Source organism: Vidua chalybeata, chromosome 9, assembly GCF_026979565.1.
Source record: "Vidua chalybeata isolate OUT-0048 chromosome 9, bVidCha1 merged haplotype, whole genome shotgun sequence".
In the NCBI taxonomy this organism is placed as follows: Eukaryota; Metazoa; Chordata; class Aves; order Passeriformes; family Viduidae; genus Vidua; species Vidua chalybeata.
This window is the reverse complement of record NC_071538.1, coordinates 6,350,933-6,371,064: the sequence shown is the minus strand read 5'-3', so window position 1 is coordinate 6,371,064 and position 20,132 is coordinate 6,350,933. Positions and strand designations below refer to the sequence as shown.

Here is a 20,132-nt window from a genome sequence, read left to right as displayed (position 1 = left end):
AAAGATTGTGTGGGTGTTTTTGTTATTCCAGATCAAACTGCCATCAGCTAAATAAACAATCTGCAGGATTACAAAAGCAGAAGATAACAGATTTGAATTGATTTTTTTTTTGTTATATTTAGATTTCTTTGAAATTCTGGGTAAAAAAACATTTCTTATTAAATGAACACACTTCCCAGTTCTCCTGTTTGTTTTAATTTAACCTATTTAGTTCCTGTGAGCGTGTAAGAATGATACAGGATCTCAGTTATTTTAACTCCAATTATTCAACTTTTGGGATGTTTTTCTCAGAAATCCATAGCACAGCCTAGGCAGAAGAAGTCTGATTTCATCTGGAGTATCCAATGTCAGTCAGACCCCTGGGTATCTTAATTGTTCCTTTTTTGAAAAATCCTGTGGGGGTGGGATAAATTCTGGTTTGGATCTGGAGTAACTTGATAACGTGGTTTGGGCCAATTGCTGTTGGTTCCTTGTTTGTTTTTAAACCTTCAGTTTGGGAAGGGAAGTGGTTTTCTGTCGTCCTCCCAGTTCTTTCTGGTTTGGGTATTTTTCTATATATTTTATGGCATACAAAAAAAAACAAATCAGGATTTCTGGTTTGGCATCACTCCCTCCCAGTAAAAAACTGCTGCTGATCAGCAAGGTCAGATGCTTTATTCTGTTCCTGCATTCCCCAAATGAGGAATTTTGAGGCTATTTTTCAGACCATTCTGATACAGAAATTGGATCCAGTGTTTCCAGTCTTGATATAAACACAGGTGTCTGGAGTTTTGTAGTGTATCTCTCCTAAGGATTTTCTGTCAGGAAAAAGAGTAAACATCACATCCCTACTTGTATTTCTAATGGAAACCCTCCAAAAAATCCAAGTTTTCCTGCCTCCTTTGTACCCCTAAAGAGCACAGAGGCTTCCCCGAGCTGCTGTGGGTACCTGACACATCCCATGAGAATCCCACTGAAAGCTGCTCCAGCCCCGGATCCAGCCAGATTCCCGCTGTGCCAGGGCTGTGGCTGCCACCCTGCTGAGCTTTTGGGAACATCAAGTGGGGTTTTAACCTCCCCCTGTCCCCTCTGTGGCCACCGAGTCCCCGATGTCAGTGCCACCCTGGCCGGGGCTCCTGCGCCTTCCCCAGTGCTGCCGTCTGTGGCCATGGAAACAGGAGAGGGGGGAAAGGGAAAAAGGGGAAAAGGGATGGATTGAACTGCCTGGATTCTGGACTGGGACACAGCTCCAACGTGGGAAGAGCTGAAAAGGGAGAGGAAAGCTTGGGAGGGCTGGGAGTGGAGCAGGAGTGATTTATCCCCCATTCAAATCGAATTCTGAAGGGGGAGGGCATTAAAGGAGAGTGAAATCTCTCTTTAATTAATCACATAGTAAATTAATAAACCATTAAAGCTTTCCAAGTTCATTAGGCTCTGTTCATTTCTGGCTCTCCCCCAATCAGACAATGCACTGATGGCTTCTCCTTTCTGGTTTTAATCAGCTCTGTTTTCAACTCCTTGATGGCCCCGGCTCTCTGGAGCACTAGCAGATGGAAAAGCTTCGGGGAAATACCCAACACATCCTTTAAGGGCATTTTGCAGGGAATTTGCTTCATGGCCCTGTTAAATGGAAACCTTTAAAAGCCCTTTAAGACCATGTTTTATTTCACCCCGTTGCCCTGAAGCCCAAGGAGGTCTAACAGGAGGCTCTCGCTGTGTTTTGGGGGCAGGTGCTTCATCATGGAGGACAGGGGGTACCTGGTGGCACACCCAACCCTCATCGACCCCAAGGGCCACGCGCCCGTGGAGCAGCAGCACATCACACACAAGGTCTGCCTGCCTTCCCTTGCCTTATTCCATATCTCTCATTCCTGTCTGGGTCTGATTCCAAAGGCATCAAATCCTGCCTTTCCCCCTTAGGAGCCTCTGGTAGCAAACGACATCCTGAACCACCCCAACTTCGTCAAGAAAAACCTCTGCAACAGCTTCAGTGACAGGACCGTGCAGCGCTTCTATAAATTCAACACCAGCTTAGTGGTGAGCCTGCTTTCTATCTGATTTTGCTTTTGAGTGGGCTTTGATTGGGTTGGGTTTCTCCTGGTGGAAACACAAGTCCCTGCCAGGCTCAGCAGCCGGGGCTGGGAGCCAGCCTTCCGTGGGGATTGGCCTCTGTTCCCCTTCTCCAGACACAAACCAGGCTGCACAAACAGAGTCCCCTGACATCCAGGGGTTATGGATGTGAGCCCTGGCCAAGTGTGGCCGCTGTCTGCAGGGTCTCAGCCAGCAGCAGGGGAAGAAGGGCAGTTTGCTCTTGCTGGGTGAGGATTTTCCAGCTATAGTTGGGATGTGTTGCTTTGAATCTGAGCTGACCTCTGGCTCCAGCTCTGACCAGAGTCACATCCTCCTGTCAGGTCTCTAATAACTTACCTTTGGGTGTCCAAATAAATCCATTTACTGGTGAGCATTCCCAGGCTGTCATTTGTGAGGCTGAAATCTCTGGGGTCCTGCACACTCTGTGCTCTCCACAGATCCTGTGTGAGCTTCCTCTCAAGAGGAGTCTAAACCAGGGGCTGTCATCCCTCACAGAGCCACAGATCCACCCTGCCAAAGTCCCTCCACAATGATTCCAAAGCTGTTACACTGTGGGAGAAGATTGGAAAATATTTGCAAGTCATGTCACAATACATTGATTTATATCAGGTTGGCTTAAACATTTTCCCCACACTTGAAATGCCAAGTGGGAAGTGTGATGCTGGGAAGGAAATTGTGTAGGACGGAGCAGAAACTTGTAGGAAGGAGTCTGCAGGAGCTGAGCAGTGCTGTGGTGGCTTTTTTTAAGGCTCAGGAGGTTTCCAGCACATGGTGGTGGCTCCCATCAAAGCCTCTGGGGAGGTCACTGAGGGCTGGCACCGTGGGGACGGGTCAGTGAGCACTGGGAAGGAGTGAAATGTCATCTCTGCTGCCACATCTCATTTTCACAACTAAGCCAATTCCTTTCTATCTTCAGCAAAGTCTTTTCACCCAGAACTATCTGGGTAGCAAAACGTACCTGCCCATTAATCAGCCTCTGTTTTGTGACGGTGGCACCCCCTCACAAAAACTCCTGAGGGGAGCCTCCACCTCTGGAAGCCGTGGCAGAATCTGTGTCCCCACAGCTCTGTGGGATCCCTGGGGATGGGAAGAGTCTTCAGCTCCCTAAAACAACCTCTGACAGCACTGACACCTTGTTTTTTGCCCAGGGTGACCTGACCAACCTGGTGCATGGCAGTCACTGCTCCAAGTACAGGCTGACGAGGATCCCGGGCACCAACGCCTTCGTGGGCATCGTCAACGAGACGTGCGACTCGCTGGCCTTCTGTGCCTGCAGCATGGTGGACAGGCTGTGCCTCAACTGCCACAGGTGACAGCACTGGGTGGGCTGGCACACTCCTGCCCTCTTCCCTGGTGTGAGGTTCAGGAGAGCACAGTGAGTTCATCAGTTAGTTCGGAGTTGCTCTGCCTGTGCTCCCTGTAAGAGGTGCAGGGTATCTCTGCCAGCTTGTCAGAGAGTTTAACCCAGGGGAGTTTGGGCAGGTAATGCTGAAAGACACTGAGAGATTCAGTGACTCAAGAGCAGTTACTGTCAGTGAGGTATAGAAATTCCCATGGCATAGAAATTCCCATGATTTTACATGGATTGGGGGGTTTTTGTTGAGGGGATTCAGGAGGTTTTGCCCACACCAACCTGAGGTGTTTGTGGCACTGCCAGGAAGGATCCTTACATCCAAATCTGAGGGACTCCCTGCTTTTGGAATTCCAGGGGTGGACCACCCTCAGTCCTGGTGCAGGACAGAGCAAGGGGAAGGAGCAGAGTCACTGCACAGCCTTTTCCATGGGAGCTGCTGCTCCAGAGCTGCACCACCACGGGGTTAAAATCCCAGCGGTGTCTGATGGGTTTTCCCTGTGTTTTCTGCCCTGCAGGATGGAACAGAACGAGTGTGAGTGTCCCTGTGAGTGCCCGCTGGAGGTGAACGAGTGCACTGGGAACCTGACCAACGCCGAGAGCAGGTGAGAGCCAGGACACTGCAGGAGCAAATTCCCTGTGGTCCTGCTGAGATCCAACAGGCAGAATTTTCAGTACAGTGAAGCAGGTGACATGCAGGGGGTAAAGGTGATTTTAATGGGCTGTGCTTTGAGTGCTCTGTTCTTTGCTGCCTTGCAGGAATCCGAGCTGTGAGGTGCATCAGGAGCCGATGACTTTCACGGCCATCGATCCCAGCCTGCAGGATGCACTCCCACAGTGCATCAACACCCAGTGCAACCAGAGGACAGAGAGTGGGTAAGGTGGCCTTCCCCATCCCTTGGAATATTCTCTTGTGGAAATAATCCAATGGAAATAGCTCTGCTTTAAATGTTTCAAAGAAAAAAATATAGGGGAAAAAAAAGCATGATGCCAGAATGAGGTTCTGCTCCTGGCTCTGGGGGCTCATTTTTGCTCATTATGAGCAGTCTCCAGGGACCTGAGATTGGTAAAGCACACCAAGCTCTGACCAGACTGCCCAAATCCTTTCTTCCTTCTTCCAAAGGCTGCAGAGTAAGGCTGGAACTGCAGCCAGACTTCACCACACTGAGAAATATCTTATTGGAGGAGTTACAAGTAGGATTCTCCCTTTGCTCAGGCTGAGTGGTGCAGGAAAATACCAAAGCAGACAGAGTTGGAAAAGGGATGCTGGAAATGCAGCTTCCCTGTGTAACTTCCCTTGTGGTACTTGAGCACTTCCATGGAATTTTGTCTGGCTAAACTCACGTACTTGAGGGTTTACAGATGCTTTTGGCCTCCCTCTGTCTCATGGCTCTAACCCAGACTGAGCTTTGCAAAGGAGAGGTGTTAAACTGGGAGGTAACCGTGTCCTGCTTGGGTGTTGCCATGCAGGGATTGCTTTGGAGTGCTGGACTGCGAGTGGTGCATGGTGGACAGCGATGGGAAGACCCACCTGGACAAGTCCTACTGTGCCCCTCAGAAGGAATGCTTTGGTGGCATCGTGGGAGCCAAGAGTCCCTATGTGGATGACCTGGGAGCAATAGGTAACTCTGCCTTTCTGAGCAGGTGCTGCCTTCAGCTCTTTGCGTTCCAGAACATGCAGCAGGTTCTGCACATAACCTTTACCTCTTACCCTGGTGCTAAATCAGCATAAAGAGTGCACCAGGCAGCAAAGACGTGGTGAATATCACCTTTTGGAAAATCCTGATGTGGAGCTGAGTGAAACTGTGTATTCCTGTCTTGTAAGATGTACACTCCCTGAGTTCCTTCTCCTATTCCAAGTGAGCACAGTCGGGCACCCAGAAATCCTTGCAGAGCTTTCTCCATGTTCCATATTGTTGATTTAACCCTTCCTGCACCCTCTCTGAGTTCCTTCTCCTATTCCAAGTGAGCACAGTTGGGCACCCAGAAGTCCTTGCAGAGCTCCTCCGTGTTCTGTGTTGGTTTAACCCTTCCTGCAGAGCATTTATGGTGTTGTTCTCCCTCTGCTTTGTCCCTTTTGCTTTAGGAGATGAGGTGATCACCCTGAACATGATCAAGAGTGCCCCCGTGGGCCCCGTGGCTGGAGGCATCATGGGCTGCATCATGGTGCTGGTGCTGGCCGTGTACGCGTACCGGCACCAGATCCACCGCCGCAGCCACCAGCACATGTCCCCGCTGGCAGCACAGGGTGAGCTCGACTCAGGGACTCAACAACAGGCTGGGGATGAACAAAAATCCCAGCAGCACAGCAAAACCCAAAGGAAAAGCGATCCCAAAGCTGTCCCCCCAGTGTTGTTGCAGTGTTTCCCCGGTTTTACTCCGTGTTGGAGCTGCAGGGAGCCGGGCCTGGCGCAGGGGCTGTGTCTTGCTGCCCTCTCCTGGGTACAGCCAGAGCTGCTGCTGCTGCCCAGGGAGCCTGCCCAGACCCAAAGGGAGATAAGCTAAGCTTTGCCAGAGCTCAGACACTAATCCCAGCTTTCTGCAGCTCGGCCCAGCAGATCCATCATGTGTTTATTCTGTGCAGCTGCTGGGAGTGACACATTTTTCACTCCCTTTGGCCTTGGGTTTGGGATGTGTCTTTTTTCACTTGTGTTTCCTGGTTCTGGTCCATGTGATGTTCATGGAATGTCTGTGCATAGAGAGATGAAGTCTGAAGTCTGAGAGGCAAAATTGTGCTGGGAGAAAGGATACTGGTACAAAGATAAAGATCTAGAGGTGAAAACACCTCCCTGGAAGTGTTCCAGGCCAGGCTGGACAGAGCTTGGAGCAGCCTGGGATACTGGGAGGTGTCCCTGCACGTGGCAGGGGCTGGAAAAAGATGGGCTTTTAAGGCCCTTTCCAACCCAAACCATTCTGGGAATTTAAGTGTGATCACAGCTAATTACTTCTATATTTGATCATCCCCCAGCTCTGTTGTAAATCAGTTCCTTCAGAACTTTAAAGTGAGAGAGTTGGGATGAGGCATTTCCTGCTGTCCCAGTCCCACGTTGGAAGAAGAGCACCCCCAGCTCAGACCAGTAACACAAAGTGCTTCCACTCTTGTTCCTGGGGTGACAGCTGGCAGTAAGGTGGTGCAGAACCTTTCTCTCACCAGCTGTATTTTCTGTTTGTGACGCTGTGTAGAAATGTCAGTGCGTATGTCCAACCTGGAAAACGACAGGGACGAGAGGGACGATGACAGCCATGAAGACAGAGGAATCAGTAAGTACCAAAAAACCTGAAAACCTGTGAGATTCAATCAGCCATTTGTTTTTTAACACCCTAGATTTGAATATGTGAGGAAGCCCTGTGCTGATCATCAGTAGAAAATGACAGAGCAATGTTTTAATTCAAACATCTAGTGCACCTTTAGTCTCATGATTAAAAATGGCATTTTTTACTTTTAAAAGATAATTCTCCATTAGGTGTGGAGGAGTTTTGCCCCTTACAACCCCTTGTCATGAGCACTTCCAGAAATAGATCTGATCAGCTTAAAAATTGCGACTGTGACAGCACAGGGTATGAAAAACCCTTCCCCTTTTTTGGCCTTAGAAAGCAGAAGCCAAATCTGGCAAGCATGGTCAGCAAACATGGCAGTAAATCTTTTTTGCATTGATTTGGGGTGCCTGCAGTTCTCTGCCATCCAATAAAAACGGCACTTTGCATGATCCTGGTGTGCTGTAAGTGGAGCTGGTGCACCAAACTCCAGGGGAGCTCCAGGGTCAGACTGGATCCCTGGCTCTGGGCCCTCACTAAAACAATACTCAAGATTTGAAGCTCTGTCAGCATTCAAAGATGGAAAAATAAGCATATCTGAGCTTCACAGCTTGCATCTACTGCTTCTCCACGTCCCTTTTTGTTTCCTTTGGACTCCTTACGTTGTTGCCATGGGCCCCTCAGCACTGGCACGGCCCAGGTGAAGGAGCCTGGCCCATGTAAAGGCCAGCTCTTTGCCGCTCTCTGGCTGGGCCGTGCCCCGTGCAGCAGAGGGGCTGCAGGCTCTGAGCTCTTTGTGTCTGTCGCAGTCAGCAACACGCGGTTCATCGCGGCGGTGATCGAGCGCCACGCGCACAGCCCCGAGCGCCGCCGCCGCTACTGGGGCCGCTCCGGCACCGAGAGCGACCACGGTGAGTCCTGGGGCCCCTCCCTGGCAGGACTGGGGGGCTCTTTTCCCTCAGGAGGCTGGCAGCCAGAAGCAAAGCCAGACAAAAAAGCTTTGCTGCTTTGCTGTTGGACGGTTCTGACTCGGTTTGTTCTGGGGGAGATCTCGTCGGGGTCCTCAGCATCCTCCCAAGGGACAGCTGTGCTCTGTGCCCCCTGTGACAGGGACAGGACCAGGGAATGGCTGGAGCTGTGCCAGGGGAGGGCTGGGCTGGAGATCAGGAGAGGGTTCTTCCCCCTGAGGGAACTGGAGTGACAGGACAAGGGGAATGGCTTCACACTGAAAGGGAGTGGGATTAGATCGGAGTTTAGGAAGGAATTGTTCTGCCCAGAGCAGCTGTGGCTGCCCCTGGATCCCTGGCAGTGCCCAAGGCCAGGCTGGACAGGGTTTGGAGCACCCTGGGACAGTGGAAGGTGTCCCTGCCATGACAGGGGTGGGATGGGATCATCTTTAATGGCCCTTCAACCCAAACCATTCTGGGATTCTGTGATCTTCCAGCACCTTTAAGCAAATGCTGGGCACCATTAGGCTCGGGGGGTTGGGATGTGTCTCCCCTGCCCTGAGACTAAATCTCCTTAAATCTGAAAAGCTGCTAGAAGGGTGTAATGCTGTTGACTCATGAGGAGGCTTAATTTATTAGGAAATGAGGAGGAGGAGGGCTAGACAAGGCAGTCTGCAAGCTGTCAGCTCTGCAAGGCTGGGGACCTTCCAGCAGACCTGGCCCAGCACTAAGACTCTGGTTGCACTAATGGAATTGGGACAGGAAACCCAAAGGCCAAAGCCTTGGAACGTGGATGAACAGATGTCTCCTAGACAATCTTGCTCTAGGAGGAATTACCCTGGATTTGGGGTGAGATTACCTGTGCTGAGGCAGATTTGCCAGATTAATGCTCCCTTTGCTCCTTTTCTTGCAGTCCCAGCAAATCCTTCCCATCTTTTAGTCATCCTGGGTTAGCAGGGGAGCTGTCTACCTCCATCTGGAATGTGCACTGCTATTTTTAGTTTCTGTAATTCCATCTTCAAAGGGCTGCCCAGGCTTCTTCCCCAATTCCTCCATGCCAGCTCCAAGCCATGACTCAGAGCATGGGAAATGGGAGGCAGCTTTGGGGACTCAGCTGCTATTTTTACCACCCTCCTTTTAGGTGTCTCCAGCTGAAAACCTGAGCGAGATGCTCAGGAGCACCAGTGCTTCCTCAGCCTTTAGTCCTTGTTTTTTGAGAAGGATTTATTTCCAATTAAAGCAAAATCTTTTTCCTTTTAAATTTCATTTGGTTTTGCATTTAGAAGTGCTGAGGGGGAGTTGTTTGCCCTGCAGCCTGGTCTGGTTGGTAACAGCTGGTTTGGATAAATCCAGGTTATATCTTAACAGATCTTTTGGGGGTGGTATCTTTCATGTTTTGGTTTGAAATCAGTGCCAGCAAATCTGTTGTTACAAACTGTTGAACGCGTGGGTGCTGTTACTGTTTGGGGTGGCACAAACCACAGGTCCCCAAAGCTTTGAACCAAAGATGATGACAGGGGAAGGGATCCAGTATGGCCTTAGAGGGGAGGATGAGTTCGTTGGGGTTTGTTCTGTTAAGAAAATTGTTTTACTCCCTCTCTAAGCACCCTGTGTGATTCCACGAAGGTGCCCAGCCAGCCCTGAGAATTCTGGGTGGCAGGGAAAGGGATCTGTTATAGACTTAGAGGAGAAGATGAGTTTGTTGGGGTTTGTTCTGTTAGTTAGGAAAATTGCATTACTCCCTCTCTAAGCACCCTGTGTGTGATTCCACAAAGGTGCCCAGCCAGCCCTGGGAATTCTGGGTGGCAGGGAGAGGGATCTGTTATAGACTTAGAACTTAGACTTAGAGGAGAGGATGAGTCTGTTGGGGTCTGTTCTAGTAAGAGAACAGTTTTATTCCCTCTCTCAGCACCCTGTGTTGATTCCACAAAGGGTGCCTGGGAATTCTGAGCATCCAGCCTTGCTGTGCTCACTGCTGCTGTTCATTCCCAGGCTACAGCACGATGAGCCCCCAGGAGGACAGCGAGAACCCCCCCTGCAACAACGACCCTCTCTCGGCCGGCGTGGACGTGGGGACCCACGACGAGGACCTGGAGCTGGACACGCCCCCGCAGACGGCGGCGCTGCTGAGCCACAAATTCCACCACTACCGGCTGCACCACCCCGCCCTGCACCACAGCCACCACCTGCAGGCCGCTGTCACCGTGCACAGCGTGGATGCCGAGTGCTGAGGACACCACGGCCACCACCTGCAGGCTGTGCCACTGGGGACACCACGGCCACCACCTGCAGGCTGTGCCACTGGGGACACCACGGCCACCACCTGCAGGCTGTGCCACTGGGGACACCACGGCCACCACCTGCAGGCTGCCACGGCCACCACCTGCAGGCTGTGCCACTGGGGACACCACGGCCACCACCTGCAGGCTGTGGCACTGAGGACACCACGGCCACCACCTGCAGGCTGTGCCACTGGGGACAGCACGGCCACCACCTGCAGGCTGTGCCACTGGGGACACCACAGCCACCACCTGCAGGCTGTGGCACTGGGGACACCACGGCCACCACCTGCAGGCTGTGGCACTGGGGACACCACGGCCACCACCTGCAGGCTGCCACGGCCACCACCTGCAGGCTGTGGCACTGGGGACACCACGGCCACCACCTGCAGGCTGTGGCACTGAGGACACCACAGCCACCACCTGCAGGCTGCTGGCACCGTGCATTGAGGACACCACAGATGCCACTCCAGAGCCACAGGGACTGTGCTGCTCCCCAGGGACAACCTCACAGGCTTCCCCAGCAAACTGAGGCATCAGAGCTTTGCATTTTTACAAATGGAAGGTTGGCTCTGGCCTGCAAACGTGCTTGATGAATGGACCTGCCAAAACACGGAGCAGGAGGCACGTTAGACCTCCAGGAACAGGGATGGGAGTTTATCCAGCAGCTGGAGTTTGTTGTGCTGAGCCAAGAGCAGAGAGAGAGCTTAAAGAGCCAGAGATGATTTGGTTTCCTTAACTGGAAGAGCAGGAATCTGCAGCTGGAGAGCCCAGAAGTGCCAGACAGAGCAGGAAGGCTGCTGGCTTCTCTGCAGGTGGAAAGCTCCCGGCGCCCACGTTGCTCTGCGGGACCTGGGACAATGCATCTCAAGATTTTTAAGTAAAGGATTATTTTTCTACTATTTATTGAACTTGAAACTTTGGGGGGAGGGAGGGGAGAAAACCTGTTAGGGATTCTCAACGAGTACCACGTGCATTCTGTGCTGGGGAAGGGGCTCTTCCCAGGAAAACAGCTGTTCCTTGGGAGCTGACCTTCATCCAGTGCCCCACTCTGCAAAGGGAAAATGAAGAAGCCCTCTCTGCCTCGGTGTTTACATTAGGATTGCTTTCTTTTCCACACTCGTTTCCTGTAAATACTACAGCCTGATTTCTATTCCAGTATTGTCTTCCTATCTGCAGAGGAGAAATCCTGTACTCCGTTACTAAAATTCACAGAATTCTGCCCAGAATCTGCCCAGAAACTTCTCCATCTTTATCTCTTCGCTCATCCTTAAAGGATTCCTGTGTGGAAGTAATAAAAAATTTCTTTAGCATTAGTTACCAGATAATCCCAAATGGAATCTGTGCCATTCTTCTGTTTCCTTGGACCACGAGTAGGGATAAACCAGTGTTTTGTAAAACTTGGGTTACTGTGGAAGAAACCTTGAAACCATAATAAGAAGCTGCTGCTGTTTGTCTGGAATTTTAACCTTGCTTGGTAAATCAAACAAAGATTAATCAATGTCTACAACAAAGGGCATCATAATTATCAATATGTTTTCAGTCACAGTGTTGTATTTTAGATTCACATTTTGTGATTACAATGATATCAAGCCGTTCTTGCACTGTGCATATGGTAAACATCCATTTATATGTAGGTTTTTTTTAAAAAATCACTTGTTTTAATTAATATGGTACTTAATACTGTATTATGTAAAAAATTGGTTCTTAAACAGTACAGTAAAATAACTCTATGTGTGATACCAGGATATCCCTTTATACTATGTATAAAATTAAAATCTCTAGTGAAATAAACTGTATATAAGTGTAGATCTGTGGAGAAGTGGCTGCACTGAAATGATTCTGCCTCGGTTTCCTTCTCTGGCTGAACAGGACTGAAAATTCACTCCAGTTCCTCCAGTTTTATCAACAGCCTTGAGAAATTTAAACTTTAAATGTAAATGACAGTATTGATGGAAGTTTTCAAGCCTTTTTTTAGCTGGTTGGTCATTATTTGGGAAATGACTATTTCTGGAAGTGGTCAGCCCCTGCTTAGAGTCACCAAAGCAAATAATTTAAGGGTTTTATTTTCCTGATGCTCTCCTGAAACCTCAGTGGCTCTGGATTTGCTGTTGTGCTGTGTTTGTGCAGGATTTGGTGGAGGCTTTTTGCTGAGCAGGCAGTGCAGGAATCCAGTGAGCCTCTGCTTTGTGCTCTCAGAGCTCTGCAGCTGATGCCCTGGGTATCAACCAGGCTGGGATTCATTTCCAGTTTGGAATCCAAAGTCATGCTGGTGCTTGGATACCGTGGGACAAATAACTGTTGATAAAATGTATCAGAAATATCATTAATAGCCATGTACATTGGAAAAAGTCATCAGCTTGAACTACAATATTACTTCAGGGGAGAGGTTTTTTGGTGGCTCCTCGCCTTCCCTGCCAGCAGAAGGTGCTTGCAGGGTTCTCTTGCAGCTCTGCCAGGAGCACAGGAGCTTCCAGAACCTCTTGGAAGTCCAACAATCAAACCCCTTTTGCTTTTGCCTTAATAGCTTTTCAAGAGCTTCTCCTCGCTGCTGCTTCTTCTCTTTTCTTCTGGGATCTCTTTTCTTCTTCCTGGTTTGCTCTGAACAAATGGTTCTCGATTTGAGGGGTCTGCACAGCCCTGCTTAACTTGGAGTGATGGGAAGAGCCCGAGCTCTTGCTGCTAAAAATAATTATAGGGAAAACTCTGATTTCCAGGTGTGCCAAATCCCAGCTTCCAGTGCTGGCACTGACCTTGTCCCAGCAGGAATAAATGGGGTGCTCTGCTGATAATGGATGTGACTGGGGTTTGTAAGGAGCTGCATGAGGGCTCTTCACTTTTATTGCCTGAGTTCTGCCATGGCCTTCCCTCCCCAGCATTGTTTTATTGTATTGACTGAGGAGCAAGATCATAAAAGGAGCAGTTAAACCCTGGAACCTCCTTCCCTAGAACTGATAAGACTTTATGGCCATTCATTGTCCACTTACTTCATTTTCCCATCTTACTTGTGTTAATTTCCTGTAGGTTTTCTTTCATTCTCCCAACAACAAAAAAAAGGTTCTTTTAAAGTGAAAATGAGCATTGCCTTTAATTTGTGTTCATGAATTTTAAACTGACTCGATGCTTGGAGTATTTGAGATCTGCCAAGTGTATGGATTTTCCTATATCCAAGGAATCATGGAGAAGCATTTCTTTGGGCAGAATATATTGATTGAAAATGCATTAAGATTTTTTTAAAAATTTATTTATGCTATTGCCTGGCCAAAAAGTGGGATTTGCAAAGCCTGGTACAATTTAGCCATGAACATTTTATAAGGCCACTTAAGCCATGAAATATTATCTTTATCCTAGCCCTTGACAAGGGCAGGGAAGGGAGGATGGATGGGAATTCAGGAGACGTTCACATGCAGCAGGACTTGTGACTATAACTGGGCAAAGGGAGATCTCTCAAAGGCTTTATTCTGTCAAGTGACCCAGAAATGGGCAAGAGCACAGAAAGTGGATTTGTCTGAGGAAAAACTATGGGAGTAAGCTGGCAACAAATATGGAAAAGGAGAAAAAACTAGGATGCAAAAGTCCTGGATCCAAGAGAGTGCAGGTAATCCAAAAGGCTGTTGGTGAGTTCCAAGATGAATTTGCAGCGTTCCCAGCTCTTGGCTGCCCATTTCAGTTGTTTGTAAAAGAGATTCCCAGCTATGGCTGGGGTTTTCAAAGGAGCCTGCTCTGGGCTGTCAGTGATGTTTGGAATATTAATTCCTGCAGCAGTTAACTCGGGAACCATTGGATTGTTTTGCTGTACAAACCCGCCTTTGCCAGGGAGCCTAAGAGGGGAAAAAGGAACATCAGTGCCATGGAATATTTCATATTCCTGCCTGGCAGCCCTTGGGCTGATGAGAGGTGATGATTTTGTGCTTTGTGCTCTGCGCTGAGCACGGAAGGACCTTGGCCCAGAAGGGCTGGCGTTCCTGGAGCCAAGGCTGCAGTGGAATTTGGACACTGCAGTCCAAGAGTGAACTTCTCCAAGCCCTGCCTCGTTAGTGAGGTGCCAGACCCAGCTGGGGTGCGTGCCAGCCCTTGCTCAGAAGCACTGCTGGTTCCTCCTCGGGAGAAGATCCCATGGGATCACTGATATCCCTATGGAACAGCCACGCTGTGAGCAGAGGGAGGGAATGTGATGGCAGAGGCAGAACACATTTTGAATCTGGAGGTTTTCTTCAGCTCAGAGTGGCCTCTTCTAAATCCTGTGGAAATAATGATCCCTGGGCTCGTTTCCGTGCTGGGAGCTGCCCTGGGAAGGAGAAATCCTGGTTTGCTCTGGTTTGTTGGAGGTTTTTGGAGCTGGCACTGACAAATCCACCAGGTCAGCAGTGCCCTAGCAAGTGCCCTCTGCTGGGATTGCCTCTCTGGGGACAACAGCAGTGACAGCAGGGAAGGGAATCTGCTGGCCAAGGGCACAGGGCAGAAGGAATCCTTCCACCCCACCTTCACCTGCCTCTGGAACAGCTCCATGGAGAAAGGGAACAGCCCCCAAAACTGCCAAGTCAGCACTTTTCACAGGAGGAAAAAAAAAAAAATCACTTTGCAGGAAAAACCGTGCAAGATCCTGACAAAACTGGTGGTCTTTCCTTAAATCCAGTTGAACCATCAGACTGCCAGGGATTTCCAGTTGGGCCAACACTGATGGATTTTTCCTATTTTAAAACTCTTCCATTGCACCGAGGTAATGAAATTGGGCAGACACCCCAAGATGGGCTGGCACCAGCAGCAGGAAACTGGGAATGCAGTCAGGGAGTTTAATATCCTTCTTTTCACTTCTCCAACATTCTGTCACTTCCACAAAATTGCTCCCAATATCCATTCTCTTGGCATAATTCATGCAAATCACATGCAGGATTAAAGGTTGAGTAATTAACATGATCTAATTGCTGCAAAATAATAATAAAAACCTCCTTAATCATTTATTTCTATTGCAGCTGAGCCAAGAAAATCTCCATAAACAAGGCAAAAAACCTCAGCCAGGGAACCTGGAAAACAGGAAGGGGATGGATTTTTTTCACTCTGAACATGGAGAAATCAGGCACAGCACGTTGGGTGACAGTTCCTATGGAAACCTTTTATAACTGAACAGCAGAACATTTGAAAGCCTCATAAATTTTTTGGGAATGTTTCTCTTGCGTTACCTCCTTTAGGCCAGTTTTCCATATTGAACAAGTTTTTTTTTGTGTGTGTGTGTGTAACAAGTTTTTAAGGACAAAATATTGTGGGGGTGCTGGAAATTGCAGGCTCTGCTGGCAGAGAGAAATCATGGACTGGTTTATCTTCTCCAAACAAATCGCTGGTCCCATGCCTGCTCCCTCCCAGTCCCTCCCAGCTCCTCAGTTAATCACAGCAAATTTCCTCCAGGTTTACAATTAGCCAGATCCAAGGAGCAGCAATGGACATGTATGGATTCACCCTGTGGAATGCTTTCACTCCCAGCATTATGATTTCCCCTTTTTTTTTGGTGGTAAACCATTTTGTAATTCCCTGTGAATTGTCACTATCAGTTTCCAGTTCCTAGAAAATTGGTGCTTTTAGGGAATCTGAGACTGATTTATTTGGAATTCCCATTTGAAGCACATTCATGGGCTGGCCAATAAAAATATTCCTGGTAAGAATGTGGGGCTGGACCTTCTTTTACCAGGAATCCAAGGAACATTTGGATGTTTTTTAATACTAAAATTGCCAAAATGCACTTGGTTCCAATAACTAATGACTAAATTTGAAGCCAAATGAGGAAAAAGAAAGCCTGTGTGGGAAGAATGGTGATTTAAATCAGGACATTGATTCAGGAGAAAGTATCGTAGAGGTTCCCCTGTGAATATCTGGGCCATTTATTGAGAATTGTGTTTGTTTCATCTCCTTTTCCTTTGTTCTCAGTTATTATTCAAGAACTTGGCTTTGCTTTGTGGTGTTTAATATTTACTTTTTTTTTTTTTTTGCTGCCTTTAAAGACAACCACACAGATCTGCTAATGATGCACGGGGCAACAAAGGTTTGAAATTCTGCTGCAGAGACCACAGGTCCCAAAATAGCCCATGACAGCAGAGGCCAGTAATGATTTCCTTGCAGGAGTTACTCACTCTGGAAGTTACAGCCCTGAACTCTCCCACCTTTTCACTGTTCTTTTGCAGGCCACTGAGTTAAAAGAGTGGAAGCAAGGAGAAGCTGCTGAGCAGGTTGATCCTGAGAGAATCCATCATCCCCAAACTCAGGAGCAGCAAATTCTCAGGCAGCAGGTTCCATTTCAAATGTTTGGCAGAGAGTTTTTGTGCCTGGATGGAAGAGCAGGAGTAAAGAAACATCCCAAGTTTGGGCATGTCATGGAATGGTGCACTGAGAATGCCAAAAGTATTGGAATTTGTGGGGGAAAAAGGATAAAAGAACTCCTTTTGGCACCTCTGGTGTATTTTGGATGCAGTGTGTACTGTGAGGTGATCTGGGTGATCATCACCAAACGAATTATTGGTGTTGAAAATGAAATTGCAGCCTTTGGATCCAAAATCTCGGTGTCTTGATGAAACAAAAGGAGCAGCAGGAAGAGCAGGGACAAAAGGGAATGGCTTTGTTTGTGTGGTTGACATGAGGTGTGATGGTAATTCATTATTCTGATGGAATGTGCAGCAGCTGATGGGTCCCACGTCCCCCTGCAGGAAACACTGAATTGTTTAATTTCTCTTTCATTAAGCCATCACCTGAAGAGCTCAAATACCTGGGAATATCAGGTGGGTCTTGTGTCCAACAGATGCTCTCAGTCTTGGCTTCCACTTGATGTGCGCAGATCTGAATTTGTTTGTACTTTTGGATGTAGAATCCCAGAAAATCCCAGAATCCTGGACTGGTTTGTGTTGGGAGGGACCTTAAATCCCATTTCATTACAGTTCTTCCACCTTCCACCAGCCCAGCCTGGACAATTTTGCCTGACTGCACCTGTAATGCCAAAAGAATGTTTGGAATTACAATTCTAAGTCCCACTCATTCCATAAAAATTATAAAATATATATGGCTGGTGTGACTTCAAAGCTGCAGAAGCACAGGGAAATTTATCTTTTTAGGAGAGCTACAAATGCAACTGCTGGGGTTGGGGACGTTACTCTTAATTAGCAGGGAATTTAATGAACTAAATTAAATTATTGCAAGGTGGTTTATCAGTGTGACAGCATCAGGGCAGCAGCACAACTAAAGTTACACTGGACTGTTCTATTTTTTAATAATAGATTTCATTTAATAATATTTTTTGCTTCTGCAGCAGTATTGAAACCCAAGGAAAGTATTTTAGAAAATGGGAAACTGATTCAAAGCAGAAATGTGGAGGGTTTGGTTTGGAAGCTCCAGAAAAGGAGTCAAAGTCATATAAATATTTCATGGAAAACTCTGATCAACAGGAGGAAATTCCTTAAGGAAATGAGGAGCCTGCATGCCTTGGCTCAGCATCCTCTTCCTCCTGGAACAGCTCTTTTTTTGGGAGGCTGATTTCACCTGGACATGAACACTGGGGGGAAAAGGTGAATACTTTAACCTACAAAATTCAATATTTTAAATATCTATCCCTAACCAAGAAAAAATATTTTCCTCTCTGATATTTTCTATATTCTCTGAATTTATTCCTCTCTTCTTGAGTTTCTCTGGAACTGTTTACTATAGGAATTTTGTTTGTACCATTAATACCAAACTGTTCATTTCTGAATTCTTTCAGCAATGCACTTTAAATCTGAATGACTTAAATTCAGGGACACCTTCAGCCCATCAAAAATGACCCAAAAAAAAGGGCAAGTTTTGAAGAGGTAATTGCTGTAGGTAGAATTAATGAGCACTGGTTACAGGTGAAGCAGTGTCCACCTTCAAACTGGAAAATTAATGGTAAAATTAATTACTCTGCTTCAATTCCCTCATTAGCATCACTACATTTTATGATGTCTGAGCAGATCCATAATTTGTGCTGTAATAGCTTGATCTGGTGATAATTTTTGAGGAGATAGTTCATGTTTCAGTATTCCTAGGAGAAAAGTGTTCCTTTTTCAGGATCCCAGAATTATTTACATCCCATAATCTATGAACCCGTCACACCTCTCATTTCCAATGATTTTATTTATTAAAAGTAACGCAAATATTGGAATAGGAGGAACATTACCTGTTTGAGAAAAAATTAGGGAAAAGGAAGCCCTTGAACAGAAGCTTGTCAGCTGCCAATTTTTAAATAATAAACCAAATATCCCTCTGATTACTGTAGTTTAAAAATTTATTTTAGAAGTAATGAAAGTCCAAGATATTTTGTGTTCTTAACTTGTTTTGGTTTGGGTAAAGCAATTTCTAAGATAATTTCTTTGGTGGAGTTTTAAAATCTGTAATTGATAATTAAAATGGCACCTTGAACCTTGTCAAGAATTATCCATCATAATTAGATTTTCTTGATAAGAATTGTTACATAGACTCAATTTAACTCCAACTGCTCTGCCATTTCCTTTTTAAGACTCTTTATGTTTCAGGTTTGGATTCTCTTTTGCTTGTTCCTTGTGGCTGGCCTCGTGTCTAAAAATGGCTACAAATATTTAAATTATTCTTCACTCATTTATAGCAATGATGACAACGTTAAGAGCTAAATTTACTGTGTTGTAAATGACATTGCAAGGAACTATGCTAGAGGGAAAATGGATTTTCCAAAAGAACAACCTGTTTTATTTTTTTAAATGGGTGCTGATTGAGTGAGATGTTTTTATGGACAGAGACTTCAAGGAAGGGGAAATTTATTTTATGGTAATTCCATGAAATATTGTCCTTCTGTTGTGATGTTGGCTCCTTTTTACGGCAGGTCACAGCCCTGTGTCTGTCCCCTGTGTCAGCAGCACAGGAGCCAGGTGCTGTTTCCCCCATTTGCATGGATTTTAATTAGTTTGCCACATTCCTGACGAGGAATAAAACTGGGACAAGATCACTCTGGGCCATTGTGCCTGCTGATCTCCAGTGGAGCTCGTGGGTTCACTTGGGATTACAGGTTGGACTCGACGATCTCAGAGGTCTTTCCCAGCCTGATTCTGTGGGATCAGCTTTATTTTGTTGCTGTTCTGTATTTCAGCCTCTCCTGGTGGATCTGTATCCAGGGAAGGTGGCAGCAATGGGGATTTGGGGAATGATTGCTGCTGGGTGAGGAAGAGGGCTTGGCTTCCATCAAAGAAGGCCATGGCTTCCATCAGAATGGATCCTGGGGCAATTCCCCTCACAACAGAGCCCCAGCTCTTCTCCAGAGCACTCATATCCTTCCCAAAAATCTGTCTGGAGATGGGTTACTGCAGGGATGAAGTGAGAAGGGCCCGAGGGCGCTGATGGACAATGAGCAGCAGTGTCCCAGGGGAACCTTCAGGAGGATCTTCAGGCGGAGCATTCCCAGCAGGTCAGGGGTGATCCTGGAGAACAACTGGGGCTCTGTTGTGAGGGGAATTGCCCCAGGATCCATCCTGATGGAAGCCGAGGCCAGGGCACCGTCCCTCTTCCTCACCCAGCAGCAATCACTCCCCACATCTCCATCACTGCCACCTTCCCTGGACACAGATCCAGCAGGTCAGGGGTGATCCTGCCCCCGTGCCCAGCCCTGGAGGCACCTCTGGGTGCTGTGCCCAGCTCTGGCTCCTCAGCACAGCAGGGACAGGAGCTCCTGGAGCTGAGCAAGGGCCTGGAGCATCTCTGTGCCCAGGAAAGGCTGAGGGAGCTGGGGCTGCTCAGCCTGGAGAGGAGCCCCAGTGAGAGGGGCCTCAGCCCTGGGTGTCCCTAAGTGTCCCTAAGTGTCCCTGGGTGTCCCTGGGTGCAGCAAGGGGCAGAGCAGGGCCCAGGCTCTGCTCCGGGGCCCAGTGATGGAACCAGAGGAGCGGGCAGGAACCCATACCAGGGAGTTCCCCTGGGCAGGAGGCAGAATTTCTTCACTGTGCGGGTGATAGATTGTCCAGAGAGGCTCTGGAGTCTCCTCACTGGGGATACTCCAGGCCCGTCTGGACACAATCCCGTGCCATGTGCTCTGGGATGACCCTGCTGGAGCAGAGAGCTTGGACCCGTTCTGCGAAACTGCCGCCGCGTACCCGTTCATCCCGCAACACCCCCTGGAGCTCCGTTACGGGCAGCGCCGAGCCCGGCCCGAGCCTGCTCCGCTGCGCCGCGTCCCTCCGGGGCTCCGCGGGCCGGGGTCTGGCGGCCGTGAGGGGC

At 48.1% G+C, this 20,132-nt stretch overlaps 1 protein-coding gene and 1 long non-coding RNA gene across 2 annotated transcripts in view; one reads left to right on the top strand and one right to left on the bottom strand.

Annotated features, from left to right (window-relative positions):
- CACHD1 (cache domain containing 1) overlaps positions 1–11,724 on the top strand; it is an 88,166-nt gene extending 76,442 nt beyond the window's left edge. Inside the window, exons 18-27 of the mRNA XM_053950608.1 lie at positions 1,710–1,809; positions 1,900–2,016; positions 3,219–3,379; positions 3,940–4,026; positions 4,181–4,297; positions 4,892–5,043; positions 5,508–5,669; positions 6,605–6,682; positions 7,486–7,587; positions 9,616–11,724. Coding sequence (XP_053806583.1) covers positions 1,710–1,809; positions 1,900–2,016; positions 3,219–3,379; positions 3,940–4,026; positions 4,181–4,297; positions 4,892–5,043; positions 5,508–5,669; positions 6,605–6,682; positions 7,486–7,587; positions 9,616–9,854 — 1,315 coding nt within the window. The 3' untranslated portion in view covers positions 9,855–11,724. The remainder of the gene's footprint in view (positions 1–1,709; positions 1,810–1,899; positions 2,017–3,218; positions 3,380–3,939; positions 4,027–4,180; positions 4,298–4,891; positions 5,044–5,507; positions 5,670–6,604; positions 6,683–7,485; positions 7,588–9,615) is intronic.
- LOC128792317 (uncharacterized) lies at positions 11,097–20,096 on the bottom strand. Its single transcript, XR_008432366.1, has 3 exons — positions 20,009–20,096; positions 16,654–16,871; positions 11,097–11,183 (listed from the first exon to the last, which is right to left on the bottom strand). It is a non-coding gene; the product is annotated as an uncharacterized LOC128792317 (long non-coding RNA).
- Positions 20,097–20,132: the final 36 nt, after the last annotated feature.